The following is a 17837-nucleotide window of genomic DNA, read 5'->3' as shown; positions in this document are numbered from 1 at the left end:
TGAAATCAGCAAAATTAGCTAAATAATTACATCACAATAATTACATTCAGATGAACTGAATTTGGTGTGAAAGAGTTTTACTGAAGATACTTCACTTCCAAAGTAAGCATTCGCACTATATGGCAGCAAAAACGTTTATTCTTCATTATCATTTTACTGATAATGCCAGTTCTGAACTTTTACTTGAAGTATTTTTACACAGTGGCGTTAAACTACGTTTAGTCCTTGTGACTGTGATTCCCTGATGTCACATCCACTCTGTCTCTCCACAGCAGAACATTTTAAACTAATATAAAGTGTTTTTCTGCAGTATTAAAGTGAAGCAGCAGTCGTGTTTGTTCTGACTAAATGTTGAGTGGGCGACTCTCTGCTGCTGCCTCTTTGTTTAATGGAGATATCAGCAAGTGCTAATGAAGTCTGCTAATCCTCTGAACGCTCCGTTAATTCCTCTCCTCTTCAGCCGGACATTCTGCCGTTGTATTTGCTGTAGATGAGCGCCGGCGGCTGCAGAACCCTGCTGCTGCTGATAGTTTTATTGTTTTATTGTTCAGACTCCATTTAAAGTCAATAAGGACTAATGGACGTTTGTTTAACTTGAATGTCAGCGTTCCTACATCACCTCACAGCCCGCCAGCTGTCAATCAAACACATGTGACATGCAGGAGGAGGAGCATCAGGCTTCAAAAGAGCAGCACCTAGAGAACCTGGACCAGAGACAAGCCCAGAACCAGAACAAGGACCAGGACCGGGACCAGGACAAGTAGAAGATACCAGACCAGCAGACAGTAGGAACTTTCTTTTCTTCTTATGTCTTTATTTTGTCTTTTCTGCTTTGTTTCTGGTGTTTGATTTTCCTTCCTCAGGTACCTCAGTGTATATTTTCTTCTTCTCCCCCCGATATTTTGGCAGGTATGCAGTTCGTTGTTCGTTGTCCCGCCATCTTGGCTCTCGTGGCGTTGGTTCTGTGTGGTCCAGGTGTTTCCTCTCAGCTCGACAGAGACCAGGACCAGTACCAGAACCAGGACCTGGACCTGGAGCTGCGTCACCACCGGCTGCTGCAACGTGCTCGCAGCGCCGGACTCCTGTCACAGGTGAGAGAGCCAACAACCAATCAGAACGCTCCTTTTCTACTGAAAAAAATACATAATAGCCAGTTATTTGGACTAGTCTGAAAGTCTTCATTTCTGCGCTAAAAACCCACAAAATGTCCTCCCAGATTACTGTTAAAGTTTAGAAATCAACTGTAAAGAGTTGATTTGGAGGTGCTTTAATTCAAGTGAAAATAAAAGTGTAGCATTTTTTTAGATTCAAAGTGACACTAGCTTTTGCTGAATTGAAGCCTCGTTGGTACCTTTGTGACAGTTACAGGATAATGGTAAATGCTTAAAAATAGCACAAGTAATAGAAGTCATACAGTGCAGCAAACAGTGCGGCTCCCTGTTCGTTTCAAACTTGGTTTTAAGATTTTACTGATCACTGGCCCCAAGCTACACAGCAGAAATTTTGACCCCATATGAGCCGGCTCGCAGCCTTAGATCCTCAGGTGGGCCCCTGCTGGCTGTTCCAAAGTCGAGGCTTAAATCTAGAGGTGACCCTCTGGGCCCCTCAGCTGTGGGACGACCTGCCTGAGGAGACAAGGCTAGCAAGATCAGTTAAATCACTTCTTAAAATCCATCTTTATAAACTTGCTTTTTAATTAATTTAATTTTTACCTTAACTTGATCTTGCTTCTGTTTGGCTTCCTTTTGTTATGTTGCCTTCTGGGTATATTGCTTTTGCATTGCTTTGTCTGTCAAAGCACTTTTTAAACTCTGGTGCTATATAAATAAAGTTATTATTATTATTATTATTATTACTATTAAAGTCCACAGGGCACCAGTCAGGTTTGAATCAGTGATCTAAACCACTGATGTGGAAGAGAAAACCAAGAGTGTGTTAAAATCCCCCACAGTAAGTAAGGTGGGTTGAAGCTGGACCAGGACACAGCTTTGTTTACCATCTCTGTAACAACTTTAATGTTCTTTTTGGATTTCCTGTCCATATCAGTTGTGCTAACAAAGAAACTCAGCCCAGTGTTTGGATAGTTTCATCCGCTGTGTGCTACTCTTTATCAGAGGAGGGAAAGTTAACCACACTTACATTTACCAAACCAACCAGTTAGTCTTCATCCTTAAAGTCTTTTCTCTTATAAAACCCAAACATACTGTTTGAAAACGCGTCTTCTGGTGGATGAGGGAAAGGCACCCACAATGACTGCATTTCTCACCAACTGCAGTTACAGCGAGTGCTTTCTGCTCTCCGGCCTCAGGGGGCAGCGATGAGCACATCACAGCTTGGTGCACCAGAATGAGGTGAAGAATATGTCACACTCTAAAACGTACTTGGACAAGAAACACAAACATGAATTTTATGCATTATGAGAGAGAAGACTTCAGTGATGAAGACTAACTGGTAGGTTTGGTAACTTCTGGTTAACTTCCACCTCTGATCTGGCTCCGGTCTCCAACACTGTGGATGAAGCCGTCCCAAAACTGAGATGAGTTTTTTTTATGATCACAACTTACATATATGGAAAAGAAAACCAAAAAGAACATTAAAGTTGTTACACAAACTGTAGACAGAGCTACATCTAGTTTCAAGTTTGAGCCACCGTACTTACCATAGTTGTTGTAGCACACTGTGGAGGATTTTTGACAGACTCTTGATGGTTTAGATGACAGTAAAGCTATTGAATCGACAGGAACACAACTACCAAATTAATAGTCGTAAAACAACAGGATCAGTGAAATTTCCAGTTGTTACAGACGCATACTGAGAGGACCCAGCATTAAGCCCTGAGGTACTCCATCACCAAACTGAGCTGAGGATAATCTGAATAAGACAAGATTGTAGTATTTATTTGCAAACCTCATTTACAGCAGCTGAAAGGCTAACAAACATTGCGTCTTCCAAATATGACAGTGACTGGTTGGAGTAAAGTTTGTTGGTCTTCTGTGTGGGTTCATCCAGATGTCTTGAATGTGACTATTTACACATGTTTTCAGGTTTTTCTTCTTCTCTTTCAAATAGTCCTTGCTGTCCTCCTCAGATATGAAATTAATGTTAATGCATTGTTGATTATTGTTCATAGATGGTTTTATTTGCCAAACAACAACTCTTCAGTCAGGACGCTCATAAACCCCCAACATGGACACCACCTGGTGGAAGAAGTATTCATATCCTTTACTTGAGTAAAAGTAGCAATACCAGTTAACATTTTACTGTTGTAGTTGGTCGAGGTGGAGCTGATTTAATGTTTATTTTATATACTGTTGGATAGTTTCATATATTTTATGTGCAAAACATGTGATGAACTTGATGCATTGCTATCATGTTTTATAAGTTCATCATATGTTTTGCACGTAAAATTTTAGTGAGCGCCAAATTTTGATGTGGACCGCCTACTGTGAGAGACACTGCAGGTCATGGACATACGTGATTGGATGGTGTATGAAACATGTGACTATAAAGTGAGTTACATTCCTGCCTGAACTACAGCAGGCTACATCAGCACTGCTGCTGTGCTGGTTTGTACCCAGAATGTTTGTCCACTTTTAGTCTCCACATCTTCAAACTTGTATTAAATTGTTCTGACCTTATTGTTGTTGTTCAGGATTGGAGTAAACGTGCAGTGGAGGACCTGCTGGCGCAGATGTCTCTGCCAGAGGCCGACACCCAGCGGGAGGCTGAGGTTGTTTCCATGGCAACAGGAGGAAGGATGAACCTGGAGCGGTCCGTCGACTCCCCCAACAGCCTGCCTCCCCGCGAACGGAAAGCTGGCTGCAAGAATTTCTACTGGAAGGGCTTCACTTCCTGTTAAACCCCCGCCCAGGTACCTGACTCTCTGTTTAAACCCCGCCCAGGTAACCGACTGCCTGTTTAAGCCCCGCCAAGGTATCTGACTGCCTGTTTAAGGCCGACCCAGGTACCTGACTGCCTGTTTAAGCCCCACTCAGGTACCTGACTGCCTGTTTAAGGCCGACCCAGGTACCTGACTGCCTGTATAAGTCCCACCGAGGTACCTGACTGCCTGTTTAAGCCCCGCCCCGGGTAACCGACTGCCTGTTTAAGCCCCGCCCAGGTACCTGACTACCTGTTTAAACGCCACCCAGGTCCCTGTTTTTCTTTTTAAGCCCTGCCCAGATGCCTGTTTACCTGTTAAAGCCCCGCCCAGATGCCTGACTCCCCTGTTTAAGCCACATCTAAGTACCTGGTTTTCTTTTGAAGCCCTGCCCAGGTACCTGACTGCTTGTTTAAGCCCTTCCCAGGTAACTTGCGTTCTGTGTCTCACCTGTCCTTGTTGTTTTGTTCCCAGCTGAGGCCACACCTTCACCAGACCAACTGACCAATCCCAGATTACCTGGCCTTGACCTGAGCGACTGGACGGACCAATCAGAAGCTGTCTGGCTGCAGTGTACCTGAATAATTAATGTAATTATCAATTAAAGAGAGAAATCAGTCAAGTTTGTGGCTCCGCCTCTCGTCTGTCCAGAGTTTGAATGGAAATATTTGAAAACATATAGGTGAACATCAGATTAGAGATTATAGAACAGAGATCATGGACAGATTATATAAACAGACTTTTTAGAGATTACAGGAAACAGATCTTGTAAACAAGGTTGTAAACACATGTAACGCTGAAACATGTGTCCATTAACCATCAGCTGAGTTTTATAACTGATCGATCCTTTTAGTTAATTTCCAATTCAATATTAGCAAACACAGAGTTTCAAAATGTTTGGATTTTCATGATAAAGTTTCTGGTTGCTGTTGACCGTAATAAGAAATCTGCAGACAAAACTTTCTGTGGACATTTCTTATTATTGTCAACTTTTTAGAGATTCTAAAATCGATTATTTGAAAGAATAAGAAACAGATTATCAATAGTAAAACTTGGTTGCAACTCTGATGACGTTCAGAAATCACAGAATGTTTGTTGTGTGGACTGTTGTCACTGGGAGTACTGGGAGAGGTACTGGGAGTAGTGGTGTGAGAAGACGGGGTGCTGAGGGCTCTGCAGCGCCCCCTGCTGGTCACGCTGATACAAATTATCTTCGGGGCTTTTTAAACAGTAACTTAGCAACAGGCTGAAAAGCAGTGTTTTGCTGCCCTCTTGGCAAGTTTCAAGCCTGTTTCACCTTCACAGCCAGCATCACTGACGGGTGTGGCCAGCAGTGATGTCACAGTGTCCTGGAGTACACCTGTACATCACTGCAGCAAGGTGAGAAGTCAAACCACTGGAGGTCAGCAAAGACAAGATTTTCAGGGGGTGTGAAGTTGGTCTTTAAAGTCCTCGGGGACGAATTCTTCTGTGGTTCAAGGATGAAAAACAGGTCAGTCTGATGGATAAACGTGTGTTTGGTTTTCTGTACCTCAGTTTCCTGATAACGTACACGTGTCCAGTCCACATGGAGCTGTCAGACAAGAACAGAACTTCTTACATAACTCAAATATTGGTTCCTTCCTAAAACTCAACTCAGGTATTTTCAGTCAGCAGAGATGGACATTTTCCTCAAAAGTGTAGCCATTAAATCATCATTTAAAGAGCAATAAATCATGAAATGAACTCTCTTCGGTCTCACAGACAACAAACAGACCCTTTTCTTTTCAGGGACACATTAAACCAGTTTCTACAGCTGATGGTGAACCTGAACGTAACACACACACACACATCTGTGACTTACAGAACAGTAAGTAAGGTTTTTTATCGGTTTGTACCAAACATCAACAGACCGTCTTTCCTTATACATCGGGAACAGTTTACACTGATTATCATGAATATTACACTTTAATGAAAAATAAATGTATTTTATCATAAAATACAGATTCCACCTCAAATATTTCTTCATTTTAAATGATCTAAAACAACCTAAATATGCAGAAAGGACAGGGTGTTTGTGTGGAGTGGTGAGAGTGCACGTGTCCCCCTGCCTCGCTGAAAATAGACTCCAGCATGCGTGACTGGGAGGAGTACTGGGAGTACTGGGAGTGATCGGCGTGTGTGGAAACAGCAGCAGGTTTCAGCGTTTGAACAGAGAGAGAGGGTCGAGTCTAATTAACCTTTAAAGGAGATCAGCGAGAGAGACAGCAAATGTTGACTCAACACATTAAACACTGCTGAGTGTGTGTGTGTGTGTGTGTGTTTGAGCCACTACACCAAAACTAAAAGCACAACATTACTCAGACGTGTCTTTAAATGTATAAACCCTCTCACTAATGTAAACTGAACCGGCGCCCCGCCCACTGCCAAAATCCAAGCCAGAGGATTGGTCGCTGCGCTCACTCACAGGTTGATTGACAGGTCTGTTAATGCAGAGACTGTAACGAGTAGCTGTTCTGTAATCTCCGAGGAGAAGGAGGCAGGGCCGATCCTGCTGATCAATATATATATCAACACAACCTGAGGACACACACACACACACACCTTCATTAAAAAAATATTGCAATATTTAAGTTTTTTGTATTTGTATTTTTAACTGCAAGTCAATATTTATTATCATTGTTATATATTCTAATAGCACATTTCCCGTCTGTTTCCTGTGATGAAGCCCGACTGAGCTGAGCTGAGCTGTAACAGCAACATCAAAAGCAATAAAAATGAAAACATTGATTGTGAACCTTCACATCTGCCTTCAGCACCTCAGTGGGGGAATTACACTCAGCGGCCACTTTATTAGGTACACCTGTGAAATCTAATGCAGTCCAATACAACGCCTGCCTTTATAAAGTCTGTGGACGGTTTGTTTTCTGGAAAATGAAACATGAAAACACACAGTTTGTCTATTAATTCACTTAGTTTATTGAAAGCATTTTTAAATATAACCTTACGTGTGTCTTTATGTGTGTTTGCACCTGCAAAACCACGCCCACACAGCGTCAGAATCAGAAACACTTCATTGATCCTCGAGGGGAAACTCTTTCGTTACAGCAGCTCGCTGTCACGTCAGAGCACACAGGAAGAGAAGCACCGAGCAAATCAGAATATAATACGCTGTAATACAGGTCAGATGAATGAAGTACAAGTCACGCGGTCTGATCTGCAGAATCAATGAAAACGCTGAGACTGACGGACTGATGATGAGCGATATCTGCTGCTGTCACAGTAAATCAACTTAGTGTCTGTTCACACTGTCTGACACGCAGCTCTACAGGAACGTTCACAACTGTGGTTTTGGGATATAGATCATTAAAACTGACAGCTTGATTTGGCTTAAAATGGTGCAGCACATTAAACTGTAACGTTTTCTTAAAACAATAAAAAAAAGGTGAATTCATCAATTTCCAGATTTACAGCAAACACAACAAAATGCTGCAGCTGCTGCCCGAAGCAACAGAAGTTAGACGAACAGTTCATCCACTTTTACCAAACACCAGACAGAAAGTTGATATCAGGCAATTCTGCAAAACCCCAGGTGACGTTAAATGACTTCCTGTCCTCTACAGCACCTGTGGGAGAGACACGGTGGTCCCGGGGTGGTCACAGGGGGGTTAGGGTGAAGACAACTCTGCATCAAGGCATCATAAGTCTTATATATTTGATTGGTTTTGCCTTTATATGTTAGTCAGGGCCAGATTAACCTGCCAGGGGGCCCCTGGGGCAAAAACATAGCCGTGGGCCCCCGACAATCAAATCAAAGCAGCTATAAGTTGATTGAATGCAGATGTATTATTCTATCGAACAAGAAGAGGAAACAAGGAAAGAGAGGAGATTTAATTATTTAAGAACATGCTCGTTGTCCGCACAACATCAAGTGTTCAGACTGGATTTTGACATAAAGTTGTGTCTAATTGGATAAAAGTGCGGGAGCCGTAAGAGTCCTATTTTAATTAATTAATCCAGTTACCACGAGCTATTTGTCACCTGAAGGTCCGGGGCCACGGGGTCAGTGACCCACTTAGTAATCCAGATCCACGGGATCATCGGTGAGTTTCATCCTCTCAGATCTGTTCTTGCAGATTTTTTGTGTAACACGAGCAGCTCACAGATCTGTTACTCAAACTGGACCTGAACCTGAGCCAGGACTGCGGGTCTGAACATCTGGTTAGGAGCTGCTTTTAGCTCTAAAATACTTTGTGAATTACTTCGTAGAAAAGGTTTCAGTCGTAGTCGTCTGGACGCTGTTTTCAGAATCAAGACGTTTCGGCTCCCATCCGGAAGTCATTCTCAATTGTGAAAATGGTCTGAGAACTCAGAAATTTAAGCTACTCTGTGTTGCTTAAGCCCCGCCCTCAGGAAGGAGTCTACCTGAGTATCTGTTAATAGCTAGTTTCACCTGAAACTGACCTAATAGTTTCCATGATGGCCCAGTAATCAGTAATCAGGCCTATTGTTTTCTGGCTGCACCTCCCTCATCACTGTTAAGTACCTGATTAGCATGTGATTGGCTTGACCAAGGTGCTAATACACTGTGGTAAACTTTGGGCAGATTGAATCTCAGACCACCATTTCTGTTCAAAGAGGGGTTTTCTTTTTTCACAAAAAAAAGATTCAATCTGCCCAAAGTTTAACAGACACTCAGGTAGACTCCTCCCTGTGGGCGGGGCTTATGTAACACAGAGTAGCTTAAATTTCTAGTTCCCGGTCCATTTTTTCACAATTGAGAATGACTTCCGGATGGGAGCCGAAACGTCTTGATTCTGAAAACAGCGTCCAGACGACTACGACTGAAACCTTTTCTACGATGGAGCACTCCTGGACGAATGAGGGACTACACCGTCTTATTTTGTGAATTACTCTCAGATTAAAACTCTGGAGTCTTAAAGTGACGTGCCTCTTATTTTTTCTCTGACCCTCCTCCACCACATTCACCTCCACCTTCATCCACTTGGTGGAATCGCCGAAGACGCTTCACTTCATTTCTCATCTTTATCGTGCACATGTCAGGAAATACTGTTCACTCTTCGTGAAGTCGCTCCTGGTTGAGCGGACGGTTAGAGAAGTGGGATAAATGTGGGAGGGGAAAGTGAAAGGGTGAGCGCTGCTCCACCCTGTTTAACACCACCCAGGTGCCCTTCGGCTGCAGGCGTCCGAGTGAAGGTTACAGGTCAGCTGCAGCGCTGACAGAAGAGAACCGATGTTGTTCAAATGATCTTTCTGTCTCTCTGTCCTCGCCGGGCTGATAATGAACTTGTATGTATGTGTGAAACGCTCCTTTAATGTGTTCACAGGAGCGGGACGGTCCGCGTCACACCGCCCCCCCCGCCCCCCCGCCGAGGAGCCAACCAGCAGAACGCCTCGCTGTGGGCCGACCAATCAAACGCACGGCTGGAGGCGAATGTGTCCGTCAGCCCAGACTAATCAATGAGCGGAGACACAGCGGGCGTGCGTCCGTCAAACACAACCGATTCACCTCGTCCACATGATTAGCAGGTCAGCACACACCATGTGACCCCCGCCGACGCCCAGCGGGATTCTGGGAGAGCTGATGAGACAGACAGACAGACAGAGAGAGAACGTCCTCCTGACAGGAAGTTAAAGACTCAGTCAGTGATCTGAAGAAGGAGAGGAGATAAGGAGAGAGGGGAGAGGAAACAAGGAACGAGAGGAGAGGAAACTACGAAGCAAGGAGAGGAAACTAGGAAACAAGGAGGGGAAACAAGGAAACAAGGAGGGGAAACAAGGAATGAGAGGAGAGGAAACAAGGAGAGGAAACTAGGAAACAAGGAGGGGAAACAAGGAATGAGAGGAGAGGAAACTAGGAAACAAAGAGGGGAAACAAGGAAACAAGGAGGGGAAACAAGGAATGAGAGGAGAGGAAACAAGGAGAGGAAACTAGGGGAGGAAACGAGAGAGGAGACATCAGAGTAAACGCTGGAGGAGAATCGAGATCCCTGATTGGTTCTTTAGTGTGTGATGTAAATCAGTTGTTGCAGATTCTCAGTCGTGTTTCAGTTAATGGAGGCAAAGTAATGAGAACACACACACACACACACACACACACACACACACACACTGCTGCACAGCACGACACACACACACACACAACACCACACACACACACACACACACACACTGCTGCACAGCACGACACACACACACACACACACTGCTGCACAGCACGACACACACACACACACACACACACACTGCTGCACAGCACGACACACACACACACACAACACACACACACACACACACACACACACACACACACACACACTGCTGCGCAGCACACACACACACACACACACACACACACACATACACACTGCTGCACAGCACGACACACACACACACACACACACACACACACTGCTGCACAGCACGACACACACACACACACACACACACACTGCTGCGCAGCACGACACACACACACACACACACACACGCAGTATATTTGCATGTGAACCCGGAGGTGCAGAACATTTTCTGCTTTAAAGACGCAGAAACCTGATCGCAGCAGTTTGAGTCTCAGCAGGTCGGAGGTTCGATCCTCGTGTTGAAGTGGGCTAAAGGTGGGGAGAGGGGACAGGTGAGGAGAGGGGACAGGTGGAGAGAGGGTACAGGTGAGGAGAGGGGACAGGTGGAGAGAGGGGACAGGTGAGGAGAGGGGACAGGTGAGGAGAGGGGACAGGTGGAGAGAGGGGACAGGTGGAGAGAGGGGACAGGTGAGGAGAGGAGACAGGTGAGGAGAGGGGACAGGTGGAGAGAGGGGACAGGTGGGGAGAGGGGACAGGTGGGGGGGAGAGGGGACAGGTGGGGAGAGGAGACAGGTGAGGAGAGGGGACAGGTGAGGAGAGGAGACAGGTGGAGAGAGGGGACAGGTGGAGAGAGGGGACAGGGGACAGGTGGAGAGAGGGGACAGGTGGAGAGAGGAGACAGGTGAGGAGAGGGGACAGGTAAGGAGAGGAGACAGGTGAGGAGAGGGGACAGGTGGAGAGAGGAGACAGGTGGAGAGAGGGGACAGGTGAGAAGAGGGGACAGGTGGAGAGAGGGGACAGGTGAGGAGAGGGGACAGGTGAGGAGAGGGGACAGGTGGAGAGAGGGGACAGGTGAGGAGAGGAGACAGGTGGAGAGAGGGGACAGGTGGAGAGAGGAGACAGGTGAGGAGAGGGGACAGGTGGAGAGAGGGGACAGGTGGAGAGAGGAGACAGGTGGAGAGAGGGGACAGGTGGGGAGACAGGAGGTTGTGTAATTGTGCAGGTGTCTCTTCTCCTTCCTGGTGTCTTTTATCAAACTGTTCGTTTATTTTCTTCTTTCTGTTGCCTTTGTTGTTTATTATTGACCTGATGTGTCTGTGAAGCACTTTGGTTCATGTTTGCATGAGATATGCCATCCAAATAAAGTTATTATTATTATTATTATTGTTATTATTATTATAATTATTATTGTTATTGTCAGCTGTGCAGCATCACTAGCTGTTATCAGGGAAGCAGCTCGCTAAATGTTTTTAAAAAAGTTAAAAACTTCTCTCTTCACTTTAGCCTTTAAGTAGCTGTGACTGTAGAAGTGCTGCACTTCTTTTAAAATGCTGGATTTTACTTGATTTTATGCATTCTATGTATTCTATTTTTTAACTTTATTTTTTATCATTATCATTATTATTTAGTGGGTTTTATTTTCCATCATATTTGACATTAAATATGGCTTTCCACCCCTGCTTTTATGTTCATTCATGTGAAGCGCTTTGAGCTGCATTTCTTGTATGAAAGGTGCCATACAAATAAAGTTATTATTATTATTATTATTATTATTTGGTCCTTACATAATGAGTGTTTCTGTTGTAAACCAGTGAGGCGTGTCTGTGGATCTGACATGAACTGAAGCTGAGCTGCATGTTGAAAACAAAACTGTGTGAAGAGTTTAGAAAAAGCGACCTCCTGTAGAGAAATGCGAGTCAGCAACTGTAAAAATAACTGTAAGATCTGACGAACAAAACGTATGAATAACTTTTAAAACATGATGCACTATAACTACCCAACAGTATATACAAATGTAGCCAATTAATCACTCAGTTGATACATACTTTAACCTGTAACAGAGTATTTTTACAGTGCGGTACTTAAGTAAAGGGTCTGTCTAACACTGACTTTCTGAGTGAATCCACTGATCGCGGTTTCTGTTATAAATGCCGCTGTGACCGACCCGGTGAGGAGTGACGGAGTCACCATGACATCATCTGAGAGAGGGGACAGGTGAGGAGAGGAGACAGGTGGAGAGAGGGGACAGGTGAGGAGAGGGGACAGGTGGAGAGAGGGGACAGGTGAGGAGAGGGGACAGGTGGAGAGAGGGGACAGGTGAGGAGAGGAGACAGGTGGAGAGAGGGGACAGGTGAGGAGAGGGGACAGGTGGAGAGAGGGGACAGGTGAGGAGAGGGGACAGGTGAGGAGAGGAGACAGGTGGAGAGAGGGGACAGGTGGGGAGAGGGGACAGGTGAGGAGAGGGGACAGGTGGAGAGAGGAGACAGGTGGGGAGAGGGGACAGGTGAGGAGAGGGGACAGGTGGAGAGAGGGGACAGGTGAGGAGAGGGGACAGGTGAGGAGAGGAGACAGGTGGAGAGAGGGGACAGGTGAGGAGAGGGGACAGGTGAGGAGAGGGGACAGGTGGAGAGAGGGGACAGGTGAGGAGAGGGGACAGGTGGAGAGAGGGGACAGGTGAGGAGAGGGGACAGGTGGGGAGAGGGGACAGGTGGGGAGAGGGGACAGGTGAGGAGAGGGGACAGGTGGAGAGAGGAGACAGGTGGGGAGAGGGGACAGGTGAGGAGAGGGGACAGGTGAGGAGAGGAGACAGGTGGAGAGAGGAGACAGGTGGGGAGAGGGGACAGGTGAGGAGAGGGGACAGGTGGAGAGAGGGGACAGGTGGGGAGAGGGGACAGGTGGAGAGAGGGGACAGGTGGAGAGAGGAGACAGGTGGAGAGAGGGGACAGGTGGAGAGAGGAGACAGGTGAGGAGAGGGGACAGGTGAGGAGAGGGGACAGGTGGAGAGAGGAGACAGGTGGAGAGAGGGGACAGGTGGAGAGAGGAGACAGGTGGAGAGAGGGGACAGGTGGAGAGAGGGGACAGGTGGAGAGAGGGGACAGGTGGGGAGAGGGGACAGGTGGAGAGAGGAGACAGGTGGAGAGAGGGGACAGGTGGAGAGAGGGGACAGGTGGGGAGAGGGGACAGGTGGAGAGAGGAGACAGGTGGAGAGAGGGGACAGGTGGGGAGACAGGAGGTTGTGTAATTGTGCAGGACCGACCCGGTGAGGAGTGACGGAGTCACCATGACATCATCTGTGTTTTTCTTGTTAAGTTGTGCAGAACTTTCCTTTGACATCACAGGCCGGCAGTGAAGGTGCTTTCAGACGGCGAGCCTCCGCTGTTTCCAGTTTCAATGCGATTCTTTAAATGAATCTTTGTAACCAGTAAAGCAAAATACTGCATAACAAATTCATCAGTGAATAAAAGATATTTATGCTCATTTTGTGAATCGGACATTGAATCGGTATCAAACCTGCTGCCACTCTAAAACATTCTGATCAGATGTGTCTTTGTTAATAATTAGTTGCTTTAGATTTATACTTTATATCCACTCTGTCCTGTATTACAGCGTATTATATTCTGATTTGCTCGGCGCTTCTCTTCCTGTGTGCGCTGACGTGAAGACGAGCTGCTGTAACGAAGAGTTTCCCCTCGAGGATCAATAAAGTCTTTCTGATTCTGATTCTGATCATTTATTTTTCTGAATATCTGTTAGTACTGATAACAGAACTGTACAAAACTTCTTTGCTGGAGAAATATCACATTCATAAATCCAAACAACAATGTTCACAATGTCAAACTTTGTATGTGGAAAACTTCTATCCCCGAACAATTTATCAAATCTATTTTTTAAACGTCGCCAACTTTTGATTGATCTCTGGAGCTGCTGTGTTTGTGTGTCTGCACACCTTGTTCTGATTTGTCAATAAAGTTTTGGGTTTTTTTTTTAAACCAACAAAGGCAGACTTGAACAGGTGAAGTTGGGATTACACGGAGAGCGTCTCAGCCCACTGGTCCACAGGGACGACGGCGTTTGATTGTTTCAGGACACGTGTTGACATGAAGACGAAGAAGAAGACCAGCTGTGTTGGTTAACGCTGGGAGACGTTTCAGGTGATTTTGAAGAGGAAGTTCAGGAGGTCTGGGGAAAGCTCAGGGGACATTTCTGATGTTCAGGAAGGACTTCTGAGAGGGTTTAAAGATATTTAAGATGTTTTAGGACGGATTTCAAGAAGGTTCAGGAGGCTGAGAGGCAGGAAAGTCCGAAAGCTGTTTGGGGCCTTTTGCTGTTAATTAAAAGATTTGCAACAAAATGCCCTAAATGGACTTGAACCTGCAACTTTGCAGTTACAAGGTGAGCATCTTAGCCCACCAGGCCACAGGGACGGCTAAGATTCTCAAATCTATCTCCGTGCACGTGTGCAGATTTACTAATCTCTTAATATTGAGTTCAGTCCCGTTGTTTTGTCCTGATTCTGCTTCATCTCTTTATTTGTTTGGTTGTTTTAACCGAGGGGCAGAGCTGCAGCTTAGCTTTAGCTAGCTGCCCCGCTGCTTTACTTCGCTGTACGTAAGAATATTTATCTGTTTAATAAATAAATAGAGTCTTTGTCTATGTGGTTGATTGTGGCTGTCAGTACTGAAGATGGTCCACTGGAGTCGGATTCGGGCTTTCAACATGGAGACGTGGGTTCAAACCCCGGCAGGTCAGTCGCTAAATATGTGTGTGTGTGTGTGTGTGATGAACTAATGTGTGTGAGGGTCAAACTAAACCAAAAAAACTCAAAATGAAGCTCAAACCGTGTGAAACTCAAATCGCTGCGTTTGCGTAACGTTCGACTTGGAATTTCTCGTCGTTGTTCGTCCGTGACAGAGTCAACCTTCGAGGGAACACAAGGACAACCGCTCCAGGTAAGAAAGCTAGCTGGTTAGCCAGCTAGCTTTAGCTTTTTGGGCTGCTGTAGTGATATTAGCTCATGACTAAGCTAACCAGCTAGCTTTAGCTCATTGTGCTTTTACATTGATATTAGCTCGTGGCTAAGATAACCACCTAGCTTAAGCTTTTTGGGCTTCTGTAGTGATATTAGCTCGTGGCTAAGCTAACCAGCTAGCTTTAGCTCGTTGGGCTTCCGCAGTGATATTATCTCGTGGCTAAGATAACCAACTAGCTTAAACTTTTTGGGCTTCCGCAGTGATATTAGCTCGTGGCTAAGCTAACCAGCTAGCTTTACCTCATTGGGCTTCTGCAGTGATATTAGCTCGGGGCTAAGATAACCACCTAGCTTAGGCTTTTTGGGCTTCTGTAGTGATATTAGCTCATGACTAAGCTAACCAGCTAGCTTTAGCTCATTGTGCTTTTACATTGATATTAGCTCGTGGCTAAGATAACCACCTAGCTTAAACTTTTTGGGCTTCTGTAGTGATATTAGCTCGTGGCTAAGCTAACCAGCTAGCTTTAGCTCGTTGGGCTTCCGCAGTGATATTAGCTCGGGGCTAAGATAACCACCTAGCTTAGGCTTTTTGGGCTTCTGTAGTGATATTAGCTCGGGGCTAAGATAACCACCTAGCTTAAGCTTTTTGGGCTTCTGTAGTGATATTAGCTCGTGGCTAAGCTAACGAGCTAGCTTTAGCTCATTGGGCTTCTGCAGTGATATTAGCTCGGGGCTAAGATAACCACCTAGCTTAAACTTTTTGGGCTTCCGCAGTGATATTAGCTCGTGGCTAACTCACCCTGCAGGTATTCACATCACCAGACCTCCAACACAAACTGTTTCCTGAAGATGTGTGGAGGAAATTTACTGTGACACCAAAACAAAAAAAACATTAAAACTAAAGTCAGTAAGTTTATTTAAAGTGTAAAATCGCTCAAAAGAACTATTTAAAATATATACAAACAAGTTGTCGGTTGTTAGTGAATTGTAGTTGTTCATATTTCCAGCCATAAATGCTCAGAAAAATGTAAACTGGAACATCTACATTTCCACTGCAACTGGATAACTCCATCTGCTGAGGAAGATCATGCAATATGATCAAAAGCTCCAGAACAACTACTAAGTGGACCTTGAGGTGAGGTAGTTTTGTAGTTATTATGATATATTTCATAGGAACTGACTCTGACACAAAATGAAGAGAGAAATATATTTTTTATTCCCTCCAGACTTTTATACATTTTTTTCCATACAAGGAAACTTTATTTGTACAGCACTTTTCAAACAGAAACAATTAAAAGTGCTTTACATGAGGTGAAGACGTACGTCTGAATGCCATTTAAAAACACAACTGAAATGAAGTGAAATATAACAAAATCAGATTTTTAAGCATTTGATAAAAAGAAATAAAATACAAATAGACCAAGTGATAGAAATCAAAGTGTTTGTTTAGTTTCGTTGAATCTCATCACGGAGTTTATTCCGTCTGTCCGTCTGTTGCTCTCTAACTCAGATCAGCAGGCTGAACCAATCAGCCGTCAGAAACAGACAGCCACTGTAATCTGACCCAGTCACAGAGCCGTTTCCGTGGTAACAGCGTTGGACAGGTGTGAAATGCGTCCCGTCGTCTGCCGTTAGCTACCTGACAGCTGAAGTCCCGCCTCCTCCCTGATGGGTCACTGCAGCTGGAGAGGAATCTCTGTGGTTGCCAGGTTACGGGACGTTTCACCTTTTAATTTATTTATTTTTGCGTCTCGAACTCTGTCGAACAGCTGTCGTGTTCTCGATGATGCTTTCGACCTCGTCTGCCTCCTGAAAACACACACACACACACAGTCAGTGGTACACACTAATCATCACGGCATACTAACAGGAAATGACACGATACGTGTGGCGTCAGACTTCAGTCCAGCTGTGACTTCGGAAAGCTGCTGCCAGTTAAACGTCACGAAGGCGCATCAAAATCCTTTCTGCCCCGCCCCCGGGGGCCGCGTTCAGCCTCGACAGAACGCTCATTTAAACGGAAACGGTGGTTCGTCGTGGCGGGGGTTATGTACCCGCCAAGCGAGAGAAAAACGTGCCTCTGAGTCCGTCGCACGCCGCTTCGAGGGAACGTGTCATTCATACCGGGAACCCGTAGCAAAACGATGCAAACCGTTTTCAGATTGAACGCGCCCCAGCTGCGAGCAGTTCCTCCACTTCCTTTGCGCGTTGCATTGTGGGAGAATAGCGTCCATCAGCAGCTCGCTCAAAAATGGACCATATTTAGTTTGAAGACTGTCTGCGCTGTCTGTCACATTCCCAGGGCGAACACGAAGGACGAGTTCGGGACACACGACTGACGGATCAGCTGACCTCTTTTCCCGCCCCTGCGGGCGTCCGGGCCCCGTGGATAGAGAGCCGGCCGCCGGGCGCTTTCAGCGCTTTCACTCGGGGTTATTAAACAACACGTTAAAAAGAACATTTAAATATTAAATGAAGGCCGCAAGCAAAAAAAGTGCTGGTCTCACAGTGAAGCTGTAAATACAACAGGTGTCGATGGCGTCTGTTGTTCTACGCAGCGTCAACACACACACCTCCCGAATCTCAACACACCTGAGTATCAAACGAGCTGATTGGTTGAGCTAACTCCTGAAGGGGGGCGGGTTCTTTACGGAAGATAATCTCCAAATCTGTACAAGCCACACACACGTATCATGTTCCAGGTGAACTCAACCTGGTGATGACATCATACAGGTGCAGTCAGACTCCAGGTGATTCACCTTAAACAGCTGATCAGCCACCTGGGAGACAACCAGACGCACTACAGCCCGCGACTCGTTTGTCTGTGATGTGTCACCTGTCCAGTCAGGTAACCAGTCAGCCAATCAAAAAGCACTTCCACGACCTCCGTCATCACCAGTACAGG

The 17837-nt window shown here is 45.6% G+C and overlaps 1 protein-coding gene across 1 annotated transcript; it reads left to right on the top strand.

Annotated features, from left to right (window-relative positions):
- The first annotated feature begins 626 nt into the window (after positions 1–626).
- Positions 627–4502, top strand: sst1.2 (somatostatin 1, tandem duplicate 2). The gene is made up of 4 exons (XM_044203153.1): positions 627–785; positions 910–1091; positions 3653–3871; positions 4355–4502. Exons 2-3 carry the CDS (start codon positions 912–914, stop codon positions 3857–3859), a joined length of 387 nt encoding a protein of 128 aa, XP_044059088.1. The 5' UTR covers positions 627–785; positions 910–911; the 3' UTR covers positions 3860–3871; positions 4355–4502.
- Positions 4503–17837: the final 13335 nt, after the last annotated feature.

The sequence above is a fragment of the Siniperca chuatsi genome, linkage group LG7 (assembly GCF_020085105.1).
Source record: "Siniperca chuatsi isolate FFG_IHB_CAS linkage group LG7, ASM2008510v1, whole genome shotgun sequence".
NCBI classification, from domain to species: domain Eukaryota; kingdom Metazoa; phylum Chordata; class Actinopteri; order Centrarchiformes; family Sinipercidae; genus Siniperca; species Siniperca chuatsi.
The sequence above is the reverse complement of the archived record's forward strand: the minus strand, read 5'-3'. Positions and strand labels throughout refer to the sequence as shown.